At 38.7% G+C, this 26,724-nt stretch overlaps 1 protein-coding gene across 1 annotated transcript in view; it reads right to left on the reverse strand.

Annotated features, from left to right (window-relative positions):
- Positions 1 to 26,724, reverse strand: part of HERC1 (HECT and RLD domain containing E3 ubiquitin protein ligase family member 1) — a 215,112-nt gene that overhangs the window by 160,592 nt on the left and 27,796 nt on the right. The window contains exons 2-3 of the mRNA XM_082681255.1: positions 11,578 to 12,533; positions 5,290 to 5,385 (exon numbers count right to left, since the gene is read on the reverse strand). Of these exons, the coding sequence (XP_082537381.1) occupies positions 5,290 to 5,385; positions 11,578 to 12,507 (1,026 nt within the window). The 5' untranslated portion in view covers positions 12,508 to 12,533. The remainder of the gene's footprint in view (positions 1 to 5,289; positions 5,386 to 11,577; positions 12,534 to 26,724) is intronic.

A 26,724-nucleotide genomic window follows, 5' to 3' on the forward strand; every position in this document is an offset into this window, starting at 1 on the left:
CAAAAGACCCCAAATAGCCAAAGCAATCTTGAGAAAAAAAAACGGAGCTGGAGGAATCAGGCTCCCGGACTTCAGACTATACTACAAAGCTACAGTAATCAAGACAGTATGGTACTGGCACAAAAACAGAAAGATAGATCAATGGAACAGGATAGAAAGCCCAGAGATAAATCCATGCACATATGGGCACCTTATCTTTGATAAGGAAGGCAAGAATATACAATGGAGAAAAGACAGCCTCTTCAGTAAGTGGTGCTGGGAAAACTGGACAGCTACATGTAAAAGAATGAAATTAGAAAATAAAAATAAACTCAAAATGGATTAAAGACCTAAATGTAAGGTCAGACACTACAAAACTCTTAGAGGAAAACATAGGCAAACACTCTATGACATATATCACAGCAAGATCTTTTTTGACCCACCTCCTAGAGAAATGGAAATAAAAACAAAACTAAAAAAATGGGACGTAATGAAACTTAATAGCTTTTGCACAGCAAAGGAAACCATAAACAAGATGAAAAGACAACCCTCAGAATGGGAGAAAATATTTGCAAATGAAGCAACTGACAAAGGATTAATCTCCAAAATTTATAAGCAGCTCATGCAGCTCAATATCAAAAAAACAAACAACCCAATCCAAAAATGGGCAGAAGACCTAAATAGACATTTCTCCGACAAAGATATACAGATTGCCAACAAACACGTGAAAGGATGCTCAACATCACTAATCATTAGAGAAATGCAAATCAAAACTACAGTGAGGTATCACCTCGCACCACTCAGAATGGCCATCATGAAAAAGTCTACAAACAATAAATGCTGGAGAGGGTGTGGAGAAAAGGGAACCCTCTTGCACTGTTGGTGGGAATGTAAATTGATACAGCCACTATGGAGAACAGTATGGAGGTTCCTTAAAAAACTAAAAATAGGGCTTCCCTGGTGGCGCAGTGGTTGAGAGTCCGCCTGCCGATGCAGGGGACATGGGTTCGTGCCCCGGTCTGGCAAGATTCCACATGCCGCGGAGCAGCTGGACCCGTGAGCCATGGCCGCTGAGCCTGTGCGTCCGGAGTCTGTGCTCCACAACGGGAGAGGCCACAACAGTGAGAGGCCCGTGTACAGCCAAAAAAAAAAAAACTAAAAACAGAACTACCATACGACCCAGCAATCCCACTACTGGGCATATACCATGAGAAAACCATAATTCAAAAAGAGTCATGTACCAAAATGTTCATTGCAGCACTCTTCACAATAGCCGGGACATGGAAGCAACCTAAGTGTCCACTGACAGATGAATGAATAAAGAAGATGTGGCACATATATACAATGGAATATTACTCAGCCATAAAAAGAAATGAAATTGAGTTATCTGTAGTGGGGTGGATGGACCTAGAGTCTGTCATACAGAGTGAAGTAAGTCAGAAAGAGAAAAATAAATCCCATATGATTACATATATGGAATCTAAAAATAAAAAATGGTTCTGAAGAACAGAGGGGTAGGACAGGAATAAAGACGCAGACGTAGAGAATGGACTTGAGGACACAGGGAGGGGGAAGGGTAAGCTGGGACGAAGTGAGAGAGTAGCATGGACTTATATATACTAGCAAATGTAAAATAGATAGCTAATGGGAAGCAGCTGCATAGCACAGGGAGATCAGCTCAGTGCTTTGTGACCACCTAGAGAGGTGGGATAGGGAAGGTGGGAGGGAGATGAAAGAGGGAGGAGATATGGGGATATGTGTATACGTATAGCTGATTCACTTTGTTATAAAGCAGAAAGTAACACCATTGTAAAGCAATTATACTCCATAAAGATGTTAAAAAAATAATCCAACATTAAAACAATAGTGGTCCTAGATGAGAACCAAATAAAAAGAGTAAAAATGATACTAAAAACAATAATTTAGGGAAACTTCCCTGAAATAAAAAAGATTTGAAACTACATATTAAAATCCTCACATCTCTGAGAACATCGACCCAGAATACATAACATCAAGATGTATTCTAGTAAAATTACTGCCAGAAGAAAATGAATGAATATACTTAAGAAGTAAAGAAAATGTGAGCCAAAGATTTTATCTTCTCAAAACTGACTTTCAAGTATAAAGTGCACAGCAATTAAAATGTAAGAACTAAGAGAATCTTTTTCGTGAGTATTTATTGAAGATTCTACTAGAGAATAAGCTTCAGACAAACAAAAAGAATAGAGAGCCACTGACAGAAACTGGCAGTGAGCATGAAATATGTAGTTACTTGTACAACTCATACTTAACGAGGGTTAAAAGGCTTAAAAGGGTTAAAAGTAAATATGTTCTGAGTATGCAGATATAATACAACTACAAAAAATGGGGAAAGCATATGTAAAAAGTTAATATTTTTAGTAATCATACAGTCGTAGTGTTTGTCTTATTTTAGGATTGCTGTGTGTGTGTGTGTGTGTGTGTGTGTGTGTGTGTGTGTGTGTACTGTGTGATTAAAATAAATAATTACAGGATATTCTAATTCTATATCCCTGTATCCTTCAGAATCAGCATTCTTAGTTGGAAGAAAGGATATATAAATGTAATATAGAAAAGCAGAAATTCTATAGCCCTGATTTTTAAAGTATCGGTATCAACTCATGAGGTATATTAGCTTTAAATACGCATGCATGTGTGAACACACACACATTTCCTAGCTCTGGCTACTGTAAGACCCCAGAAAAATAATACCTACTTAGTAGTGATGAGCACCCTGATTGTGGTCCTGAAATAATATTTTCCACTTTAAAAAAAACAGTGTTTATGGAGAAAGAGCTAGCTGGTTGCAGATCCAGATCAAGAAATGTATGAGTCCAGAAACAATTTGATGGGTCAAATAGCAAGGAAGCAATCAAAGATTATTAGGCCTATGTCAAAAGAGCTTGGGAACCACACTGAAAGAGACTACTACCCTGAAAGACTGTTGGCCAAAGATAAAACAATATGAGCTTCACTACAGATAATAATTCAACAAAGTAAAATTTGAATCGGTTTAAATCTACAAGTTCATAACAATACTTTTCAAGTGAAACCAATTGGTCAAGTTTGGAGCATGACAGGAGATCAGTCCATTAAACTGGAAACTAGTAAATAAAAATCGGTGTAAAAATTTTTTTAAAAATCAAGTGGAGAGAATCAAGCACTTATTCTGCTTTTCCTGTCTGAACTGTGGCAGGGTAACCAAACTGTCAATAAGGGAATCATCTCTTTATGAAAACATTCCAATTAATAAATGAAAGAGGAATGATATAATTAGAATATCACCATTTTGCAACCAAGCACCAATGAATTAATAGATCTGATCATTAAGAATCAAGGGCTGCTAATACTACAAAAAGACAGACAACCAGATGGAAGATCACAACACCATGTTTAGCTTTGCCAAAGGGATCAAACCTGAAACTGATCAAGTTTCTAGATTCACCTGTCAGTATGCAGGAAATACATAGGAACTGCATTATGAGTAATCAATCAGCAAACTCCAGATGGTAGGAAATTATACAGCCTTAAAAGTCCAAGTTCCTGAACAAATACACTAAAGGAAAATAAAAACAATGGAGGGGGAACCTATAGATTAAGAGATTTAAAAGATATATATAGGACTTCCCTGGTGGCGCAGTGGTTAAGAATCTGCCAGTCAATGCAGGGGACGTGGGTTCAAGGCCTGGTCCGGGCAGATCCCACATACCGCAGAGCAACTAAGCCCGTGATCCGCAACTACTGAGCCTGCGCTCTAGAGCCCGCAAGCCACAACTACTGAGCCCATGTGCCACAACTACTGAAGCCCGTGTGCCTAGAGCCTGTGCTCCACAACAAGAGAAGCCACCACAATGAGAGCCCGTGCACCACAACGAAGAGTAGCCCCCGCTCGCCGCAACTAGAGAAAGCCTGTGCGCCACAACGAAGACCCAACGCAGCCAAAAAAAAAAAAACTTTTAATTAAAAAAAGATATATACTAAAAAGATATATATAGATATATAGATTGTTTTAATAGGGAAGACTGAACTATAGTGTCTAGGGATGCACACAACTATAAAGAAATGCAACAAAGTGACTACACTTGAAGTCAGGATAGTGGCTACTTACGGAAGGAGGAAAGGGATAATGACCAGGACATGAAAGGGTTTCTCGGGTTGCTAGTAAAGTTTTATTTCTTTCCTGGGCACAGATTAAAAGGACATTTGTTTTAAAATAATTCATTAAGGCACACATTTGTATGTCTTTCTGTATCTGTTTTAATAATACATTTTTAAATTAAAAAATGCACATATGGGAGGGGGAAGGGTAAGCGGGGACGAAGTCAGAGAGTGGCGTGGACATATACACACTACCAAATGTAAAATAGATAGCTAGTGGGAAGCAGCCACATAGCACACGGAGATCAGCTCGGTGCTTTGTGACCACCTAGAGGGGTGGGATAGGGAGGGTGGGGTAGAAGGGAGACGCAAAAGGGAGGGGATATGGGGATATATGTACACGTATAGCTGATTCACTTTGTTTTACAGCAGAAACTAACACAACAATGTAAAGCAATTATACTCCAATAATGATGTTTAAAAAAAATAATGCACATGATACAAAGTCCAAAATGAATAAAAGGGTATGCATTGAAAACTATGCCTCCTTCCCACACCTGATGCGAGACACCCCGGCTCCACTTTCTAGAGGCAACCAATCACGGATGCCACTTTCTTTTGCATCCTTTCCAGAGACTGAATGGATTTTTTTTTTTGCGGTACGCGGGCCTCTCAATGCTGCGGCCTCTCCCGTTGCGGAGCACAGGCTCCGGACGCGCAGGCTCAGCGGCCATGGCCCACGGACCCAGCCGCTCCGCGGCATGTGGGATCTTCCCGGACCGGGGCACGAACCCACGTCCCCTGCATCGGCAGGCAGACTCTCAACCACTGTGCCACCAGGGAAGCCCTGAATGGATTATTTTTAAGGGATAAATACATGCTGTAGCATTTTAAGACAAAGTAATTTTTATTTATTGATTGATTTTTATTGGAATATATTTGATTTACAATGTTGTGTTACTTTCAGGTGTACAGCAAAGTGAATCTGTTATACATATACATATATCCACTCATTTTGAGATTCTTTTCCCATATAGGCTATTACAGAGTACTGAGTAGAGTTCCTTGTGCTATACAGTACGTCCTTATTAGTTATCTATTTTATATCTAGTAGTATGTATATGTCAATCACAATCTTCCAGTTTATCCCTTGACAAAGTAATTTTTCACATAAAAGCCATGATTATTACGTACCTCTTCAAAAAGACATAAAGCTGCCTCATAGAGTGAGCACAAGCCATCGGATGTTCTGGGTGGTTCCCTCCACTGACTCCGATCAGCAGATGAACCCTATAATTAAGACATTGTGGGATACAGTTAGGGAAGGAGAGAGACATGTATTAAAATCACTTAAATAGTCTACAAAAACATCTGAGGAACTGTTCACATAATTATGTGCATTAAAATCAAATCCTAACATTAGGTCATGAAACCAATTTTATGTGTAAGTGTTATAAAAGACATGGTTATAGAGTGAAGCAGTAAATTAAGTACCAATCCCTCACTTATTACATTAGTGATTTGTTCTAAGTGTCACAAGGTTTGACCTAAAAACACTCAAGGAGGCAGAATTTTGCCAACTACACACTCTTTGGGTGGCCAATATCCAATAAATGGGGTCCCAGCAAATATTCTACTCCCCTGGGGCTGTCTTGTCCACTTACTCCAAGAATACAGTAGAATGCAGCCAGCTTAAGTGATGATCCTTACCAGAGCAGCAGTAAGTCTGTTCCTCCCTTCTTAGTTTCAGCACAACAAAGGTCCCACAAGTCAGTTCATGTAGCTACCTGACTATATTAGCAACAAAATATCTTTTTCCTAGCACAGCTGAGGAATCATAGCTCCTCTCTGTGACTAACTGCCTACTCTCCACAATAGGGCCCAATGGCTATGACCAGAAATCATTCTTTCATTGAAAACTGATAAATCAGAGAGTGAACTTGACCTCCACTGTTCCCTCAAATTCCCATATCCTTAAATCTTTACATCACAAATGTCAAGTTCTTTCTCTGATTTATCCATCCTCTAGTTGTAAAATTTTCATCTGTGGCTTTATTTCAAAGACGATTATATTGTAAAAATATTTAGATTCTAGATGATCACCGGGCAAACATACCACAGAAAAGTTATCCTCTACCGTGGAACAGAGGTTGGCCTAGATGCTCTGTACGATCCCATCCAACTCTAACATTATATGATTTTATCAATTCAGACTATTTTAATTAACGTGGTTCCTAAGTAATGAACGAAATGAATATGTTGGCTATTTAATTTATTGCTGGGTCATCAGGTGCTAAGCTACTGCTACCAAATCAATTTTTCTTTTTTATTGCTTAGGTGGTGCTTCTCGAATTTTAATGTGGACGTAAGTTATCTGGAAATTTTGTTAAAATGCAGATTCTAATTCAGTAAATATAGGTGGGGGCCTGAGATTCTGTATTTCTAACAAGTTCTCAGGTGATGCCAATGCTGCTGTCTGAGGCTCACACTTCAAGTAGTAAGGCTTTCCAGAGCCACTTGCAGGTCTTGGAGTCATATGAGAAGCTGAGTGTTCAAAATTATCTAGTTCCTAGGCACACAAGGTGTGGCTATACCAGCAAATACTTTGAGGCACAGCCTCTCCAAATTCCGTAATTAGCTGCGTAGCACTTCTGGGAGAAACACAATTGTAATCTGTGGCTCCGTTATTTAAAGGCCACCTCTACTGATCACCAAACCAAAAGCAGATAAGAAACAACAGCAGCTTGCCATACCTTTCTAGGAGCTGGCACCAGGCCGGTAATAATTCCTTTTTATGCCTTTCTACAGTATGAAGGAAAATGCTGAAAATAACATAAGGTTTTCAGTGAGAGATCTGAGTTTAAATCCATGTTCCATCACTTACTGGCAACGTGACTTAAGGGTAAGTTTGCTTATCCTTAGACAGGAATAATTCCTCTATTATTTAGGGCTGTTGGGAAGAATAACTGAAATTATGCATAAAACATGCTTAGCATAGTTCTTAATACATAGTACGAACTCAAAACTGGCATCAGTAATTATTATTTTGTATGATGTACATGGAGAAAGTAGAGAAAACACAGGGAGTCTTTAATAAACTCTTGCTAACTTTAAAAATACCAAACCAATTTTTCAAAAAATCCTTCAAACACTGTCTGCAGTGACTGTCACTGACTTCTGTTCTCCCCAAAAAGTCAATAGTTAAGGGTAAGACTAATCCAGCCCCAGTAAATTAGGATTAAAGATATCTTAAAAACCCACTCTGTATAGAATTCTTAATGTGTTTTGTAAATATACTGCACAATAGAAAAAGAGGCCTATACCTAGGCATTTTTAAAGAAATTACATTTTGGAAATGTGTAACTTCATACACTGCTAATATACCACAGGAAGTTCAAAGGTCCAAAGATAAATGGGAAATTAAAATAACATAAATGTGTGGTTTCACAGGTCTTCATTGAATTACCTTTCTCTTATTTACCTACCATCAAAAATAATGTAATACCTTTTCGTTTTTTTCACATCTGTCTTTTTAAGAAAATCAGACAAGAACATTAAGACTTGATGGAATACATTTCCTTACATTCTTGCTATCTGATTCTACTCTGCTTAAAATTGCTTCAGTGACTCCCCACTGCCTACAGACTCAAGCTCAAAACCCCATAGCATGGGATACCTGGCCCTGCCCACGTTGGCCACCTCAGCTCATCCCATTCCAGCCCCAGAACCCAGGAGCCTACTCTCCCACACCTCAGTCACTTTGAGAATACTAATCCTCTCACCTGAAAACTTCTTCAGCTCCCTCACTCACACACCTCATGTCTGCAAGCAAACTCTTCTTACTTTTCAACTAAGCTTAGGCATCCTTCATTTTCTGCCCCTTCCCTTCTAGCCCTCCTCCTCCTGTATCTCATCACCACCTCCCTGTGCAGACCTCTACTACAGCCCAGCATCATTAATATGAAATGTCTGTGCATCTCTCTCTCCTTACACTGTGAGCTGGCTAACGGCATGGACGCTACAAAGCATCCTAACAGTATCTGGCACACAGTAAACACCTAGTGGCATCAAAGGCCAAAGGTGTTTTTCTTGGTGTTTATTTTTTTAGAATTCAGGAATGTACAGTGACATTATTTCCCTACTCTTTATTTAAATGTAAGTTAATGAGTATCTTGTATGCTTGCACTCAAACAGAATTACTATGCGCATGGGTAGAGGAGGTTAAGAATCACACATGTAAATACAATTTAAGGATTGAACTCATTTTGTTAGGCCTTCTACCAGGTACTCAATTGATGGTTATGTGTCTCTCCCTCTAACTTCTAGCTTGGGGATACATTCTGTCCCAGCTGTTCTTGAGCAGAGAATCTTAAGACAGGGAAGATAAGGTCAGGACGGGGTTCTTCCCCAGAATATATCCAGAATTCTGAGGAAAGCTATCCGGGGTACCCTCATCCCAAGAGAAAGCTACAATGTAGGGTATAGCCTAGGAGGGTAAAGAGGGAGGCGGAGGCCCCTTCTGCCTAGGTGTATTTGACATTTTGTCCAGAAATGAAAGAGGCCAAGTGGAGAGAAAATTGGAAATCCAGCAATAAAATAAGGTTATTATATTTTATATCTACTTTAAGGTAGGCCGTCATGGGAAAAAAAAATAAGTCAATTTAACATAAACAGGGTAAAAGCTGCATACAGCTGTCAGAAAAAATGCGGGCTTTGCAGACAGACTATGGGTTGTAAGAATTAGTTAACACAGTGCCTGGCCCATCAGTGCTTAATCAGGAGTATACATAATACTTTCAGTTCTTTTGCCAAATAGATGTGTAAATTTAGGATAATTGCCACAGTTTCTTCATCCTTAAGATAAGGATAAATAATATCTACCTTACAGATTAACATGAAAATTGAATAAGACACTGCTTATAAAAAGCACCTGAGGGGCTTCCCTGGTGGCGCAGTGGTTGAGAGTCTGCCTGCCGATGCAGGGGACACGGGTTCGTGCCCCGGTCCAGGAAGATCCCACATGCCACAGGGCGGCTGGGCCCGTAAGCCATGGCCGCTGAGCCTGCGCGTCCGGAGCCTGTGCTCCGCAACGGGAGAGGCCACAACAGTGAGAGGCCCGCGTACCGCAAAAAAAATAAAAATAAAAAGCACCTGGTAGGTAGTAGGCACTCAACGAAGGTTAGAGCTCTTCCTCCCTTATTCCAGGTACTGGGAAGCAGTAAGTAGAATCCAAAAAATGAATGGGATGGTTTACTATAGGTTAATTAAGTGAATATTAAAACACATTATATAGGTAGTAAATATATTTACTGTAAAGATTTCTTAAGGTTATAGAGCCAATTTAAACTTACAGCCAAATATGCATACAAACCAATTTACAACATGCTAAAAGACAATGGGCTAAACAGATACTGAGAAAAGCAATTTAGTTTCTTGGGGCACCCTCTTCCCACTAAGGAGCAATATTGCAGGATAAGGCCTTTGAGGGTAAGGTGGGGAAGAGGCTTCTGACTCAGGGTATTTAGCATTTTGATTAAAAAGGAAACATACCATGGGCAAGCGTACGATCATATAAGTAGACTGCACAATAATTAACATGTTTTGTTTGTAACAAAGGCAATGCAAAATAAACAGACTGTAAAATGAAGAATTAAGTAACTCCTCACAGAAATATTAACATGTGACCATGAATAGATACATTATTTTAGGTCATCAAATGGCATCACATATTTGAAAACGGTATAAATTTAGAGAATGTTACCAGAAAGTATTAAGAATTGGAAAATAAAATGAGAAAAACAGATATGCAAGTGAATAAGTTTCAATATTGAATAAGAAACCACAAGAGGCCTAACTGCCTTTCATAGCTGTTACTTCAAACCTTTCTTACTTAGATCATTGCTTAGATCTCTGGCTCTAGATTCCTACTTCAGGTAAAGATCATACGGCCCTTGTCAACATTCCAGATTCTGAACAAAGCACCACATGCTTTTCTAGTCTAAATTTTATTTAACATTAAAGAATTCAAATTTTCATAGATCTCATGATCTAAAATCTCCAAGTACTTGCTTACAATAAAATTATTTGTAATAAAATGACCCAATATTTACCATTCAGTTCACAAGTACAAAATGTAAGCCAGGTGAAAATTTAAATGCCCTGGTTTGAAAATAAATTCAACATAATTGTTTTTTATGAAACATTCCTGTCAATTCAACAGCTTTCCACATTTTTGGGTGGGAGGGGGAGTCGTGAAACACACATACATAATTTACAAGTGGCATTTTTAATTATTTAAACTAAATAAATTTGTTAATTGATATTTGGTATAAAGAATATCAAAAACGCTGATCAATGTAACTCAATTGAAATTAAATCAACTTACAAGTGTTTCAATCTTTATATTCCAAATTTGTATTCTTTTTTTAAATTTAATTTAAATTTTTTTTTTAAACAGTAGGTTCTTATAAGTTATCCATTTTATACATATGTCAATCCCAATCTCCCAGTACATTGCACCACCACCACCCCTCTACTTTCCCCGCTTGGTGTCCATACGTTTGTTCTCTACATCTGTGTCTCTATTTCTGCCCTGCAAACCGGTTCATCTGTTATTTCAAACTTTTATTCTTGGTTTTCACAAAAGCATTAAATTTCAATCTCAGAAATTCTTGAAATTGATCATACTGCACTATATTTTACTGTTTATTCTTTAATATGGTATCTAAAGTTAGTTCCTTTATGATAGTCAAGCAATTAAGTTCCTTCATGAACAAGACATTTATTACAGATCTAGTATATCAGTTCACTACTCTCTTCCATTCAGGTCTCTGCTCAAATGTCCCAATTCAGAGACTCCCCTGATCACATTAACTAAAATACCACACCTTTCCCCTCCCCAATCTCTGCTTGAACCCATCATTTTGTATTCCTTTCCCTCCTTTATTTTAATTCTTAGAACTTAACACTACCTAAAATTTATATTTATTGTCTGATTCCCCTACTAGGCTGTTAGCTCCAAGAAACTCTGTTTTTCTCTGCTGTATCCTTAGGGCCTAGAATAATACTTAGTACATAGTAAATGTTTAATAAAAATGAAGAAGGACGAAATTAGAGATTTTTTTCAAAAGGTCTCCCACTTACTAGCCAAGGCCCCTCATTTTACTTTTGAGTTTACTAAAACACAGAGAAGTTAGATGAATTTCCCAAGTTCACACAGGAAGCCATAAGACTTAAACTACAATCCTAACTCCTGATCCAGTGGTCTTAACACTATACAACTAGCCTGTCCTTGAATTACATATTCACATCAACACATATAAAAGTTTCTTTACTCAAAGTATATAAATTATTTAACTAACCTAACAATCACCAGTAGAATTCTCAAATCATTTGCTATTACCATCAATTCATTAAAAGTTGGCTTGACATTTCCCAAAATTGTTAGATAAGAATTTTAAAGTTCAGATTTATCATACGTACCAAAGAACGTCTCATCTGCATTAATATAGTCATAAAGCAGTCAAAGCTGATCATCCCTTCCTGGCTTGATAGTAGTTTGCTTTTCTCCATGGAATTTACAACTGCTGAAGCCCCTAAGGCCATTTCTATCCATTCAAGGAGATACCGCAAAGAACCTCGCTGAGCAGCTAAACCAAGCAGCAACTCGGAAGCTAATCTACGACCTAAAGTGTCTGCTCCAGAATTGGGAATAGTTACTCCTTTAAGAAATGTTGTTACTTGTGATAAGCAATCCAAGCCCATAGGTGGAATCTTGCTTTCATTTGCTAAAGATAATGGTGGCAAAGAGCTCACAACTTCAATTGCAGTATGAATAACGTCATTGCAAAGACTGAGACCAGGTCCCGACACAGGCATCATCCAACTTTGTCTCAGAAGTGCAAATAATAAACTTAGACCAGTTCGAACACCCATTTCTATAAGTGCATCAGTGCTTGACCGGGGACGTTCACTAACAGAATGGACATCTGCCGAACCAGAGCTGCTCTCCGGAGAATGCTGCTGCTGTTTCACTTTGCCTTTATCATGGTATTTATTAGAAAGTGCATAGAAGACACGCTGGAGTACAAGCAATCGTTTTCGAAGTGCCCCAGCAAATGGGGAATCTGAACATACCATCTTCGCTAGTGCTAGCTGACTGCTAAGAAGGGCATCCAAATAGTGGTCCTGTTCATCACTTGAAAGAGACTCACGTTCAAAGTCTGGCAACTGTGGTCCTTTGAGGCACAAAACTTGTTGGGGCAAAGGTACTACTTCCTTATTGCTGACCAGTTTAGAATATAGAACAGCAACCCCCTCTCTTGTAGCAATAGATTCACTGTCCTCTGTAATCCAGGAGCTGTTGAGGTGTTCAAGCCATTTCAGTTTCACTGGTGGAACCATAGTTGCCATTTTGATTTACTCTTCAGCCATTAGTTCTATAAAGGGAGAAGAAAAAGGAGTCAAGTTTCTGAACTTCCATCATATATTACCATTAGTGGTTTCAAACTGGTGAAACACAAAGTCTGGACTTCAGTTAACAGTAACATACCGATGTTAGTATTTTAGCTTCAATAAATGCACCATGGTTATTTAAGACATTAATATTAGGGAGCAATGGGTTGCAGGGCATACGGGAACTCTGTACTATCTTTGCAACTTTTACATAAGTCTAAAATTATCTCAAAATAAAAAGTTTATTTTAAAAATTAGTGATTTATGTAACTTTTCTCTTCAGGTTCTGGTCCCACTGTCAGTATTAATAGTGCGTTCTACATGATGATGGACCCCAAATTTGTATCTCTAGGCTTCTCCTCTGAATTCCAAACTCATATATGTAATTGTCCACTTGACCTCTCCACACCTCATAGGCATCTCAAACTTTATATTCAAAACTGAATTCCTAATAAAACATTTCCACCACACCCACCCAAACCTGTTCCTCCTGCAGAACTCCTCACTTCAATAAATGGCAACTGTATCCTTCTATGTCCTTTGGCTAAAAACCTTGGGAGTCATCATTGACTCCTCCCTCCCTTACACTCCAAATTCAATTAGTCAACTCTACTCTCAAAATATAGCCAGAATCCAAACAGTTCTCACACCCCTCCATTGCTGAAACCCTGGTCTAAGCCATCATCTCTTGGATCACTAAAGAAGCTTTCTTACTGGTCTCCCTGACTGTACTGAGGAGCTGCAGTGACTCCAAAAAGGCAGGAATGTTTCTGTATATTTTGTTTACTGCTGTATTCTGGCACACAGTAAGTGCTCAGTAAGTATTTGCTGACAAAAAGTACTTAAAAATTAAGTTTGCTGGGATAAAATATTCACAAGACATATCTCGTGCAAAGGACTATCATCCAAGATACATTAAGAACTCCTACAACTCAATAATAAAAAGACAACCTAATTTTTTAAATGGTCGGAAAAGTTGTGAACAAAACTTCACCAAAGATATGGCATAAAGCAGAAACTAACACACCATTGTAAAGCAATTGTACCCCAATAAAGATGTTAAAAAAAAAAAAAAGATATGGCAATGGCTAATAAGCACAAAAAAAAGTACTCAACATCATTATTCATCAGAAAAATGCCAATTAAAAACACAAAGAGATACTAATACACACCCAGAAGGATTAAAATTAGTAAGGCTGACAATACCAAATGTTAAGCAAGGATGCAGGGCAACCAGAACTCTCACAAACCATTTGTGGAAATGTAAAATTGAACAGCCACCTTAGAAAGACATCTGGTAGCTTCTTATAAAACTAAATATAGGGCTTCCCTGGTGGCGCAGTGGTTGGGAGTCCACCTGCCGATGCAGGGGACGCGGGTTCGTGCCCCGGTCTGGGAAGATCCCACATGCCGCGGAGGGGCTGGGCCCGTGAGCCGTGGCCGCTGGGCCTGCGCGTCCGGAGCCTGTGCTCCGCAATGGGAGGGGCCGCAGCGGTGAGAGGCCCAGGTACCGGAAAAAAAAAAAAACTAAATATATACCTACCCAATGACTCAACAATTCCTCTCCTACAGATTCGCCCAGAAGAAAACATATCTCCACAGAAAGACTTAACGCTAAATAGTAGTTGCCCCTAGACGGTGAGGGCATGAATAGACTGGGCAGGGCATGAGGGAACTTCCTGAAGTGATGGTAATGCTGGATTACCAAGCCTTATACATTTGTCAAAACTCAGTGAATATACATTTAAGATGTCACTGCATGTAAATTTTACCTAAATAAATACTGAATTCCAGTTGATACATATATTGAAGTATATTTAGGGGGAAGTATACTGATATGTGTAATTTACTTTGAAATGCATCAAATAATAAGATGCACTGATGTGTGTGTGTGTGTATAAAGATATGTATATACATACACACATACATATGGATTGATATGTAATAAAACAAGTATAATAAAATATTAATGGCAGAATCTCAGTGGTGAAGTATATATGCCTGTTCATTTTTAAATCTTTCAACTTTGCTGTATGTTTGAAATTTTTCATCATAAAATATTGCTGGGGAGTTGGGACTAACTCCTGCTTTTCAAGCAAGTCCCCAGAATGGTAGTCATAACAGTTGGTGGTAGAGAAAGATCCTCACACAATGAAGGGCATTTTATTTTCATGATATAGGTAGCTCTTGAAAAAAGAGCTCCAATGATAGAGACTGCAGGCTAATTAAAAGGAGTTTCCTACTTCCAAACATGCCCTGTTAAATTCCAAATATAAAATCTAATGGTACTTCTTCCTTTTTCAAGCTTATGAATACTATGCTTAATTTAACTTCAATGGATACTTGGAAAGTATGTACTTGGGAGAGGGAAAATAAAACCATAAGCCTCCTCCCACTTCATTCGGCTAAGTATTTACTAAACATTGTGCAGAGGATATAAAAGTACCTTACTTACCTCCATCCCTGCAAGCCAGAGGTAATTCTGCTCTTTTTATTTTTGCTAGTTTGACTGCTATAAAGGAATATGTTGTTATTCTAATTTCAATCTCCCTGATTACTAACACCTGAACAGCACATGGATATTGGTCATTTGGACACACTCTTCTGGGAAATGCTTATTCATGTCCTTCTAGTCACATATTTTTCTACTGGGTTATTTTTCTTGTCAATTTGTAAAAAGTTTTTGTATTTTATCATTGTCCTCAGCACTGCAAATATTTCTTCTAAATCTATCTTTCGCATACATACACATCCTTTCTTTATGGCTCCTGCTTTCCATTCTTGGTTAAAAGAGCACCCCAACATCCCCATGCCCTTACACATGAACTCTAGATTATACAGGTATTCACCTAGATTTTCTTGAAGTATTTTTGATTTTTTTACACATGAGTCTTTAAATGAATTTTATATTCATCTGAAATTTTAATTAAGTTCTGCATGGTATAAAATTGGATTCCAATTTTATTGTTTCCAGGTGGATGGCTAATTATGCCACCACCATTTAAGTCATCCAAGACTTCCAAGACAGCTGAGGACAATGGCAGCTGCATAATTATCTCCCCAAATTTCTTCCCAAACAATAAGGAAAAATAAATTCTACATAAAACCACACCCACAGCATAATTTGAAGATATAGAATGACAAAACTGCAAATTAACTGTAAAAAAAGAAATATCATCAATCCCAGTGCACATACTCTCAGCTCCAAGAGCCACAAGGTTTTGTGCAAGCAGAAGCAGACTAAGAAAATCTGTAGAAAAGAGAGAAGAGGAAGGATAGTGAAGGAGCCTAAAGGTGATTTGGAATGACTGCCAGAAAGATTAAATCCACACTAAATCTGAAAATACTGAACAAATGTCCAGGCAGATCAGAGCACAGACTACAAGGAAGAGATTTCAAAGTACATTTAATTTAAAGAGTCAGGCATGATTTAAAGAAGCAGGTACAATTTAAAAAGACAGGTATGATTTATATGAGCATTCCTTGAAATGCAGAGAGGAGAAAAAAGACAAAAAAGAAAAGAGAAGCATTCTTTGGCAACTGGGTGGTAAAGGGTAAAAGAAAAAAAGGAGGGGGGGAATGTTTAGGGTTCTGCAAGACAAAAGAGAACTATAAAATTGGAGATATAACAAAGCTTCTCTCAAGCAAAAGAAACAAAGCACCAAAAAAAAAAAAAAAATCCTTTGAAGTACTTGAACTTTGCTATATAGACAGAAGAGGGTGTCATTAAATTAGGAATATTATTTAAAAAAACCCAATACCATAAAAATGAACAAGAAAAAAGTCCACAGAGAACTACTGCAGAAAATCAGTAAAGTTCACATACATCAACTGATGGAAATCTTCCTGATAACAAGAAAGCATAAGAAAATAAAAGTTAACAATCCAAGCAAAATTAAACACACAAACATTTGAGGATATAAAAAAAACCTTGAATCAGAAATTCAAAAACTAAAAGCAGAAAAAGACCACATAAATAATTAAAGTTTTTAAAGTTTTTGAAAAGGGAAGGAACAGGGAAGGAAGAAAGGGGAAAAAAAGGAAAAGAGCTGACTGAACTCAAGAAAGAAACGGAAGAAAAAGACAAAATTCTCAGAAATGAAGAATGAATTATAAACTGTCCAAGGAAGGGTAGACTCTAATAAAAAGTTAGCAAAGGGCAATTAAAGGCTGGAGCAGGGAAACAACTATGAGAATTAAAATCACACACACATACACACACACACACACACACACACACGAATCAGTGAAAGTAGTGGAAAGAGAAGACAAGCAAAGAAGGGCAAGTATTTGTACTACTGGATTACCTGAAAAAGTAAAACAAAAATGCAACAAAGAGCTGATTTTAAAGCTACTAGCCAAGAAAACTTGCCAGAAATAGAAAAAAAATTTTTTGAATCAATACAATAAGGGTTCACAAGGTACCTGGGAAATTGAGCAAGAACAACCAACTCTAAGACATTGGCCTTGTAAATTCAAGGATTTAGATAAAACCCTCAAGACCTCCAGGCAAAAAGATCAAATAACTTAAAAAGGTAAAAGAATTAGATTGGCATTGACATTTTAAAACCAGTCAAATAAACAGCACAGCAACGGCTTTTATAAAGCAAAAACTACAGGGGGTGCAAGGAAACATAGAAACACACAAATAATGGGAGACTTTAATATACCATCCCCAGTACAAGACAGATCAAGTGGACAAAAATATGTAAGGAAACAGAAGACCTAAACAACAGAATAATTTACTCTTTTTCCATTACCAGGATCTATTTCTGAATTCTCTATTTTGGTCCACTTGTCCATTCTTATTCCAACAGTGACTTGATTACAGTGGCTTTTATAAATATTCTGATGGCTGGTAAGGCAAGTCCCTAACCTTTAAGATTATTTCATTCAATTACATGCTACCTCTCCCAAGGTAGCATGTTCTAATTTGAACTTCATTAAATATATGTATTAATTTTCAGAAAATAGATACTTTTATGATAATTTGTCCACCTAAGAATATAGTATGTCTTTCTATTTTGATCCGATCTTATTTTAGATTTTCTTCATATAAGTCCTATGCCTTTCTTGATAAACTGTTTCTTGAGTATTTTTGATTTTGTGGCTACTATGAATGGAATTCCCCAATTTCTTTTCCTGGATAATTATTGCTATCCAGCCATCTGGGTACATTCGTACACTTTTCCAAATTATGCAAGGATAGAGATGAATCAAAGAACATAAACCATATAACAGGGTCAGAAAATGAAGAAAGCAAAGAAGTATTAAAGATAAAACAGAAAAAAAGGTCAGCAATAAGACTAAGCATATCTACTCATCACTATCAGCAAAACTCATCTATTAAAACCAAAGACAGGGCTTCCCTCATGGCACAGTGGTTGGAAATCCACCTGCCAATGCAGGGGACACAAGTTCGAGTCCTGGTCCGGGAAGATCCCATGTGCCACGGAGCAACTAAGCCCATGCGCCGCAACTACTCAGCCTGCACTCTAGAGCCCACGAGCCACAACTACTGAAACCCACGCACCTAGAGCCTGTGCTCCACAACAAAAGAAGCCACTGCAGTGAGAAGCCCGCGCACCACAACAAAGAGTAGCCCCCACTCACTGCAACTAGAGAAAGCCCGCATGCAGCAATGAAGACCCAACACAGCCAAAAATAAATAAATAAAATTTTTTTAAAAATCTGCTACAAAGCTACAATAATCAAAACAGCGTGGTACTGGCATATAGAACAATGGAATAGAATAGAGAGCCCAGAAATAAACCCTCACATATATGGTCAAATGATTTTTGAAAAGGGCTCCAAGACATTCAATGGGAAAAGAAGTCTTTTCAACAAATAGTGCTCAGAAAACTGAATATCCACATGCAAAAGAATAAAACTGAACCCTTTCCTCACACCACGTATAAAAATTAACTCAAAATGGATCAAAGACCTAATGTAAGACTGAACACTCTTAGAAGAAAACAGAGGGCAAAGCTTCAGGACATTGGATTTAGCACTGATTTCTTAGATATGACACCAGAGGCACAGGCAACAACAACAAAAAAATAGACAAAGTTGACTTCATGAAAATTTTTAAATTTTGTGCATCAAAAGACAGTAGTCATGGAGTAAAAAGGCAACCCACAGAATGGAAGAAAATATCTGCAAATCATATATCTGATAAGGGATTAACAGCCAAGATATAGAGAACTTCTTAAAAGCAAAAAACAAAACAAAACAAAAAACCAACCCAATTCAAAATGGGCAAAGGACTTGAATAGACATTCCTCCAAAGAAGATATACAAACGGACAATAAGCAAATGAAAAGAAGGTCAACATCACTAATCATTAGAGAAAGGCAAATCAAAACTACAATGAGATACCACCTCACATCCATTAGGATAGCTTACCAGAAAAAAAATGTTGGCAAAGATGTGGAGAAACTGGCACCCTTGTGCACTGTTGGCAGGAGTGTAAAATGGTACAGGGGCTGTGGAAAACAGCATGGCATTCCTCAAAAAATTACAAACAAAATTACCATATGATTCAGCAATTCCATTTCTGGGTTTATACCCAAAAGAATTGAAAGCAGGGTCTTAAGAGATACTTGTAAACACATGTTCATAGCATCATTATTCACAAAAGCTAAAGGACAAAAGCAACCCAAGTATCCATCAACAGATGAATGGACAAATAAAACATGGTATTAACCATACAATGTGATATTATTCAGCCTTAAAAAGGAAGGAAATTCTGACACATACTACAACATGAATGAACCTTGAGCATGTTATGCTAAGTGAAATAATCCAGTCACAAAATGACAAATACTACATGATTCCACTCATACGATGTACTTAAGAGTATATAGTCAAAACCATAGAGACAGAAAATAGAATGGTGGTTGCCAGGGGCTTGGAGGAAGGAGGATAAGTAGTTATTGCTTAATGGGAATAGTTTCAGTTTTTACAAGATAAAAATAGTTACGGAGATGGACAACAATGGTAGTTGTACATCATGAATGTATTTAATACCACTGAACTGTACACTTAAAAATGGTTAAGGGCTTCCCTGGTAGCGCAGTGGTTGAGAGTCCACCTGCCGATGCAGGGGACACGGGTTCGTGCCCTGGTCCGGGAAGATCCCACATGTCGCGGAGCGGCTAGGCCCGTGAACTATGGGCCGCTGAGCCTGCGTGTCCGGAGCCTGTGCTCCGCAACGGGAGAGGCCACAACAGTGAGGGGCCCGTGTACCGCAAAACAAAACAAAACAAAAACAAAAACAACAAAAAAATGGTTAAGATGGTAAATATGATATTATATGTATCTTACCAAATACATTTTTTTTTTTTTGAAAAAAGTAAAAGGCACATTGCATGGGGGGGGGGGGGAAGGATGCTGTGAAACCAAGGCCCAGACCAACAGCTCAGAAAGGCAAAAAGTCTGCTTCACCGTTATTAACAGAACAAAGAAATTGGTCATCCTTGGTCTGGGAGTAGACCTTCAGAGTAAAGCTATGCAAGTAATACAAAGAAGCAGGAGGTTCCAGGAGGAATTGGCCATCCATAGTTTAGGAAACCAGAATGTATCAAGGATAACTAGTAATGCAGTACTACAGTCAATAAAGTGTGTGTTGGGTTGTACAAAACTCATCAAAGAAAAACATTAAGAATGCCCTACCTTTTCCCACAACACCAGCTAATTCATGCTACTTCGTGGTTGGTTTGTTTCTCCTATTGTAGGCAAGATTTACCCTTTTTTATCTTGGAATTTTCACATATCCTAGCATGCATACTTTTGCACTTGTGTATCACCCCCTAAAAAGCTCTCAAATCTATCCAGATATCTCCATTTTCACTGCCACAACCCTCACCTAAGTTACAATCATCTCTCATCTGGACCACCAAAATAATCTCTTAATCCTCCTTTGCCTCCCTAGCCAGAGTAGTGCTTTAAAAAACAAACCTGATTGTGTCCCTCCCCTGCTTTAAAATCCTTTGGAATATGTCATCTGAGATTTGCTTCAAAATAATACAAGAGGCAAGGAAAGTGGATCGAAGCATGTGGTATGATAGGAGACACATATTTGACCTTTGTCCAGTTCAGGCACATAGCTCCTAAAACCCTTGGAATCACTGGAGTGATAAGTATCTTTTGCATGCTTACTAGATGACTGGTGACTGGAGGCCCCTAGATAGTTTCAGGATCGGGGAAGGTCCTCAGAAATTGAAGCCATCATTAGAGTTGGAACTTGCAGCCCCCAAACCCCACCTCCCAGGAGGGGAGAGGGGGTGGAGATTGAGTTAAATCACCAATGGGCCAATGCTTTAATCAATGATGCTGAATTAATGAAACCTCCATAAAAACCCTTGAATGACAGAGTTTGGAGAGCTTCCAACATGCTCAAGGAAGGCATGGAAGCTCTTCACACAACCCTCCAGCCACCTCCACCCCCTGCCCCCTATAAATACCTTGCCCTAATCATCTCTTCCATTTGCTTGCTCCTGAGTTGTATCCTTTATAAGTCAGTAAACGCAAGTAAAGTGTTTTCTTGAGTTTTGTGAGCCATTCTAGCAAATTATCAAACCTGGCGAGAAGGTATTGGGAACACCCAATTTATAGCGAGTTGATCATAAGTATAGCTGGCAACCTGGGACTTGCAACAGGCATCTGAAGTGGGGACAGATCTATGGGACTGAGCCCTTAATCTATGGAGTCTTTGCTAATTCCAGATAGTATCAGAATTGAGTTAAATTGGAGGACATACAGTGTCTAGAGAGTTAGAGGATTGGTTAGTGTGAGGAAAAAATCCACACATCTGGTGTCAGAAGTGTTAATGAGTGAAAACAGTCAGAGGGTCGAAATGAAATAAAATGGCCACGAACTGATAACTGTTGAAATGCATGTTGGGAAATATTCTCTCTGTTTATGTATATGTTTAATATTTTTCTATAATAAAAAGTTAATAAAGTCTTCTTTTTTATTTTTTTTAAATTTTTTGGCCACGCCGTGTGGCATGTGGGAATTTAGTTCCACGACTAGGGATTGTACTCACGCCCCCTTGAGTGGAAGTGTGGAGTCTTAACCACTGGACCACCCGGGAAGTCCCAATAAAGTCTATTTTTAAAGTTAAAATTTTTTCAGAAGCAATCTGAATTGACCTCTCACCCTTGCTCTCCCTTCTCTAGCCACACCATATGTACTCAATAATTGCTAATTGAATTAAATGTCACTTCCAAGGGAAACTATCCCTGAACGTACCCATATGAGATCAGGTCCCTCTTTTAAAATGCTCACACAACACCCAGTACTTTACCTTCACAGCATTCTGCACAGTTTGCAATTATGTACTATTTATGTGATAATTTGCTTAGTGTCCTCTCATATTAGTCTATAAGGTCCATGAGGGCAAAGACAGTGTTGATTTTGCTTATATTCCTAATGTTTAGCACATAAAGGTAACGCACATAAAGGGACCTCAAGAAATATTTGCCGAATTGAGCTAAGCAATCTGGGTCTGTGGTTCATTATTTACAAAGAATCTAACTTAAACCCAGATATTATCTTACTCTGAACTGATATAATGGAAGCACTTTGAAAGAAATGATTCCAAGTGGGGTGGTACCACAGGGGACAGACACCATGCATTCTGTCTTCCATCCATTTCTGTCTCCTCCTCTCGCTGTACATACATTTCTGGAGTAGTTCCAGCTACTCCCAAGGCTTTCACCTACCTCTCATATACTAATGATTCAGTCCAAATGTCTCCCTCCTGAACTCCAGACCTGAACATCCACTGCTAAAATGATATAACCATTCCGATCTTAAATCTTAAATTGAAAGGAATTTCAAAGGAAGGAATCTTAAACTCAGTATGTTTAAAACTGAACTTGTCAGGAATTCCCTGGTGGTCCACTGTTTAGGACTCCACACTTTCACTGCTGAGGGCCTGGGTTCTATCCCTGGTCCAGGAACTAAGATCCCACAAGCCACGTGGCACAGCCTAAATAAATAAATAAATAAATAAATAAATAAATAAAACTGAACTTGTTGTTCCCCACCACCCCTCTGCCACACGCACAGCTAAAAATAAATTTATGAAGCTCTAAATTTATGAATTTAGAGATTCATGTAAGAAAGACATCACTAAAGATACTTATCAAGAGCATTTCTGGAAGTGCAGGAAGGACAGCCCATTTGCAAAGTTCTGCAACTGAAAATGAAGTGCACACACTGTGATCCAGCTCTCCCCACCCCTGCCCCAAGTACTTCCTTTCTCCAGGGCTTCATTATGCTGACACTGATTTTGGCACTCTAACTCATTAAAGCACACAAATTATCAATGTTTAGCTGCACAAAAGTAAACAGCTGATTAAAAAGGAAAAAGCTTTTTTTGTTATTATCCCTATTTAGAAAGTACACTTAGAAAACGAAAGGACTTGCTGAGTTTGCTGACAAATTGTTTTGCTACATCAATAATCAGAACTAGTCAAATAAACCAGGAAGCAGACATGCTTATTAAGCAAGTAAAGAACTATAGACAAAATTGAATAAAACGAATGGGTTTTTACTTGTATTCAAGAACAACCAATTCACAATCCTGATGAACCAGCTAAACACTGGCACGGAAGAAAAACGAAAACTGCTGTCGTCTTGTTTTGTTTTGTTTTAATTTACAGTGATGATTTATACCACTAAAAGCCAATTGTTAATCACAACTAACTGCTGAACAGTCATCAAAAGGAAGACACCGGAACTCACCAAAAAAGATACCCCACATTCAAAGACAAAGGAGAAGCTGCAATGGATGGTAGGAGGGGCGCAATCACGATAAAATCAAGTCCCATAACAGCTGGGTGGGTGACTCACAAGTGGAGAACAATTATACCACAGAAGTCCACCCACTGGAATGAAGGTTCTGAGCCCCACTTCAGGCTTCCCAACATGGGGGTCCAGCAACAGGAGGAGGAATCCCCAGGGAACCAGACTTTGAAGGCCAGCGGGATTTGATTGCAGGACTTCAACAGGACTGGAGGAACCAGAGACTGCACCCTTGGAGGGCACACACAAAGTAGTGTGCACACCAGGACCCAGGAGGAAGCAGCAGTGACCCCATAGGAGAGTGAACCTGACCTACCTGCTAGTGTTGGAGGGTCTCCTGCAGAGGCGGGGGGGCGGCTGTGGCTCACTGCAGGCACAATGAGACTGGCAGCAGAAGTTCTGAGAAGTAATCATTGGCATGAGCCCTCCCAGAGACCGCCATTAGCCCCACCAAAGAGCCCGCAGACTCCAGTGCTGGGTTGCCTCAGGCCAAACAACTAACAGGCAGGGAACTCACCCCACCCCTCAGCAGACAAGCAGATTAAAGTTTTACTGAGCTCTGCCAACCAGAGCAACACCCAGCTCTACCCAACACCACTCCCTCCCATCAGGAACCTTGCACAAGCCTCTTACATAGCCTCATCCACCAGAGGGAAGACAGCAGAAGCAAGAACTACAATCTTGCAGCCTGCAGAATGAAAACCACAATCACAGAAAGATAGACAAAATGAAAAGGCTATGTCGCAGATGAAGGAACAAGATGAAACCCCAGAAAAACAACTAAATGAAGTAGAGACAGGCAACCATCCAGAAAAATAATTCAGAATAATGATAGTGAAGACGATCCAGGACCTCAGAAAAAGAATGAAGGCAAAGATGGAGAAGATGCAAGAAATGTTTATCAAAGACCTAGAAGAATTAAAGAACAAACCAACAGAGATGAACAATACAATCACTGAAATGAAAAATACACTAGAAGGAATCAGTAGCAGAATAACTGAGGCAGAAGAACGGATAAGTGACCTGGAAGATAGAATGGTGGAAATCACTGCCATGGAACAGAATAAAAAGAAAAGAATGAAAAGAAATGAAGACAGCCTAAGAGACCTCTGGGACACCATTAAACACACCAACATTTGCATTATAGGGTTCCTAGAAGGAGAAAAGACAGAGAAAGGACCCAAGAAAATATCTGAAGAGGTTATAGTCGAAAACTTCCCTAACATGGGAAAGGAGATAGCCACCCAAGTCCAGGAAGCACAGAGAGTCCCATGCAGGATAAACCCAAGGAGAAACACGCCAAGACACACAGTAATCAAATTGACAAAAATTAAAGACAAAGAAAAATTATTAAAAGCAACAAGAGAAAAAGGACAGCATACAAGGGAACTCCCACAAGGTTAACAGCTGATTTCTCAACAGAAACTCTGCAAGCCATAAGGGAGTGGCACAATATATTTAAACTGATGAAAGGGAAGAACCTACAACCAAGAATACTCTTCCCAGCAAGGATCTCATTCGGATATGATGGAGAAATCAAAGACTTTACAAACAAGCAAAAGCTAAGAGAATTCAGCACCACCAAACCAGCTTTACAACAAATGCTGAAGGAACTTCTCTAAGTGGGAAACACAAGAGAAGAAAAGGACCTACAAAAACAAACCCAAAACAATTAAGAAAATAGCAATAGGAACATACATATCAGTAATTACCTTAAATGTGAATGGATTAAACACTCCAACCAAAAGACACAGGCTTGCTGAATGGATACAAAAACAAGACCCATATATATGCTGTCTACAAGAGACCCACTTCAGAACTAGGGACACATACAGACTGAAAGTGAGGGGATAGAAAAAGATATTCCATGCAAAGGGAAATCAAAAGAAAGCTGGAGTAGCTATACTCATATCAGATAAAATAGACTTTAAAATAAAGAATGTTACAAGAGACAAGGAAGGACACTACATAATGATCAAGGGATCAATCCAAGAAGACATAACAATTATAAATATATATGCACCCAACAAAGGAGCACCACAATACATAAGGCAACTGCTAACAGCTATAAAAGAGGAAATCGACAGTAACACAGTAAGAGTGGGGGACTTTAACACCTCACTTACACCAATGGACAGATCATCCAAACAGAAAATTAGTAAGGAAACACAAGCTTTAAATGACACAATAGACCAGATAGATTTAATTGATATTTATAGGACATTCCATTAGAAAACAACAGACTACACTTTCTTCTGAAGTGCACATGGAACATTCTCCAGGATAGATCACATCTTGGGTCACAAATCAAGCCTCAGTAAATAAAAGAAAATTGAAATCGTATCAAGCAGCTTTTCCGACCACAACGTTATGAGATTAGAAATAAATTACAGGAAAAAAAAACGTATAAAACACAAACACATGGAGGCTAAACAATACGCTATTAAATAACCAAGAGATCACTGAAGAAATCAAAAAGGAAATCAAAAAATACCTAGAAAAAAATGACAACAAAAACATGACAATCCAAAACCTACGGGATGTAGCAAAAGTAGTTCTAAGAGGGAAGTTTATAGCAATACAATCCTACCTCAATAAACAGGAAAAACCTCAAATAAACAATCTAACGTTACACCTAAAGGAACCAGAGAAAGAAGAACAAACAAAACCCAAAGTTAGTAGAAGGAAAGAGATCATAAAGATCAGAGCAGAAATAAATGAAATAGAACCAAAGAAAACAACAGCGAAGATCAATAAAACTAAACTCTGGTTCTTTGAGAAGATAAACAAAACTGACAAACCTTTAGCCAGACTCATCAAGAAAAAAGGAGGAAGAGGACTCAAATCAATATAATCAGAAATGAAAAAGGAGAATTTACAATGGACACCACAGAAATACAAAGCATCATAAGAGACTACTATAAGCAACTATATGCCAATAAAATGGACAATCTGGGGCTTCCCTGGTGGCGCAGTGGTTGAGAGTCCACCTGCCGATGCAGGGGCCACGGGTTCGTGCCCCGGTCTGGGAAGATTGGAGTGGCTGGGCCCGTGAGCCATGGCCGCTGAGCCTGTGTGTCCGGAGCCTGTGCTCCGCAACGGGAGAGGCCACAACAGTGAGAGGCCCACGTACCGCAAAAAAAAAAAAAAAAAAAAAAAAGGACAACCTGGTAGAATGGACAAATTCTTAGAAAGGTATAAAATTCCAAGACTGAACCAGGAAGAAATAGAAAATATGAACAGACCAATCACAAATAATGAAATTGAAACTGTGATTTAAAATCTTCCAACAAACAAAAGTCTAGGACCAGATGGCTTCACAGGTGAATTCTATCAAACATTTACAGAAGAGTTAACACC

Source organism: Grampus griseus, assembly GCF_964374135.1.
Source record: "Grampus griseus genome assembly, chromosome: 2".
Taxonomy (NCBI): Eukaryota; Metazoa; Chordata; class Mammalia; order Artiodactyla; family Delphinidae; genus Grampus; species Grampus griseus.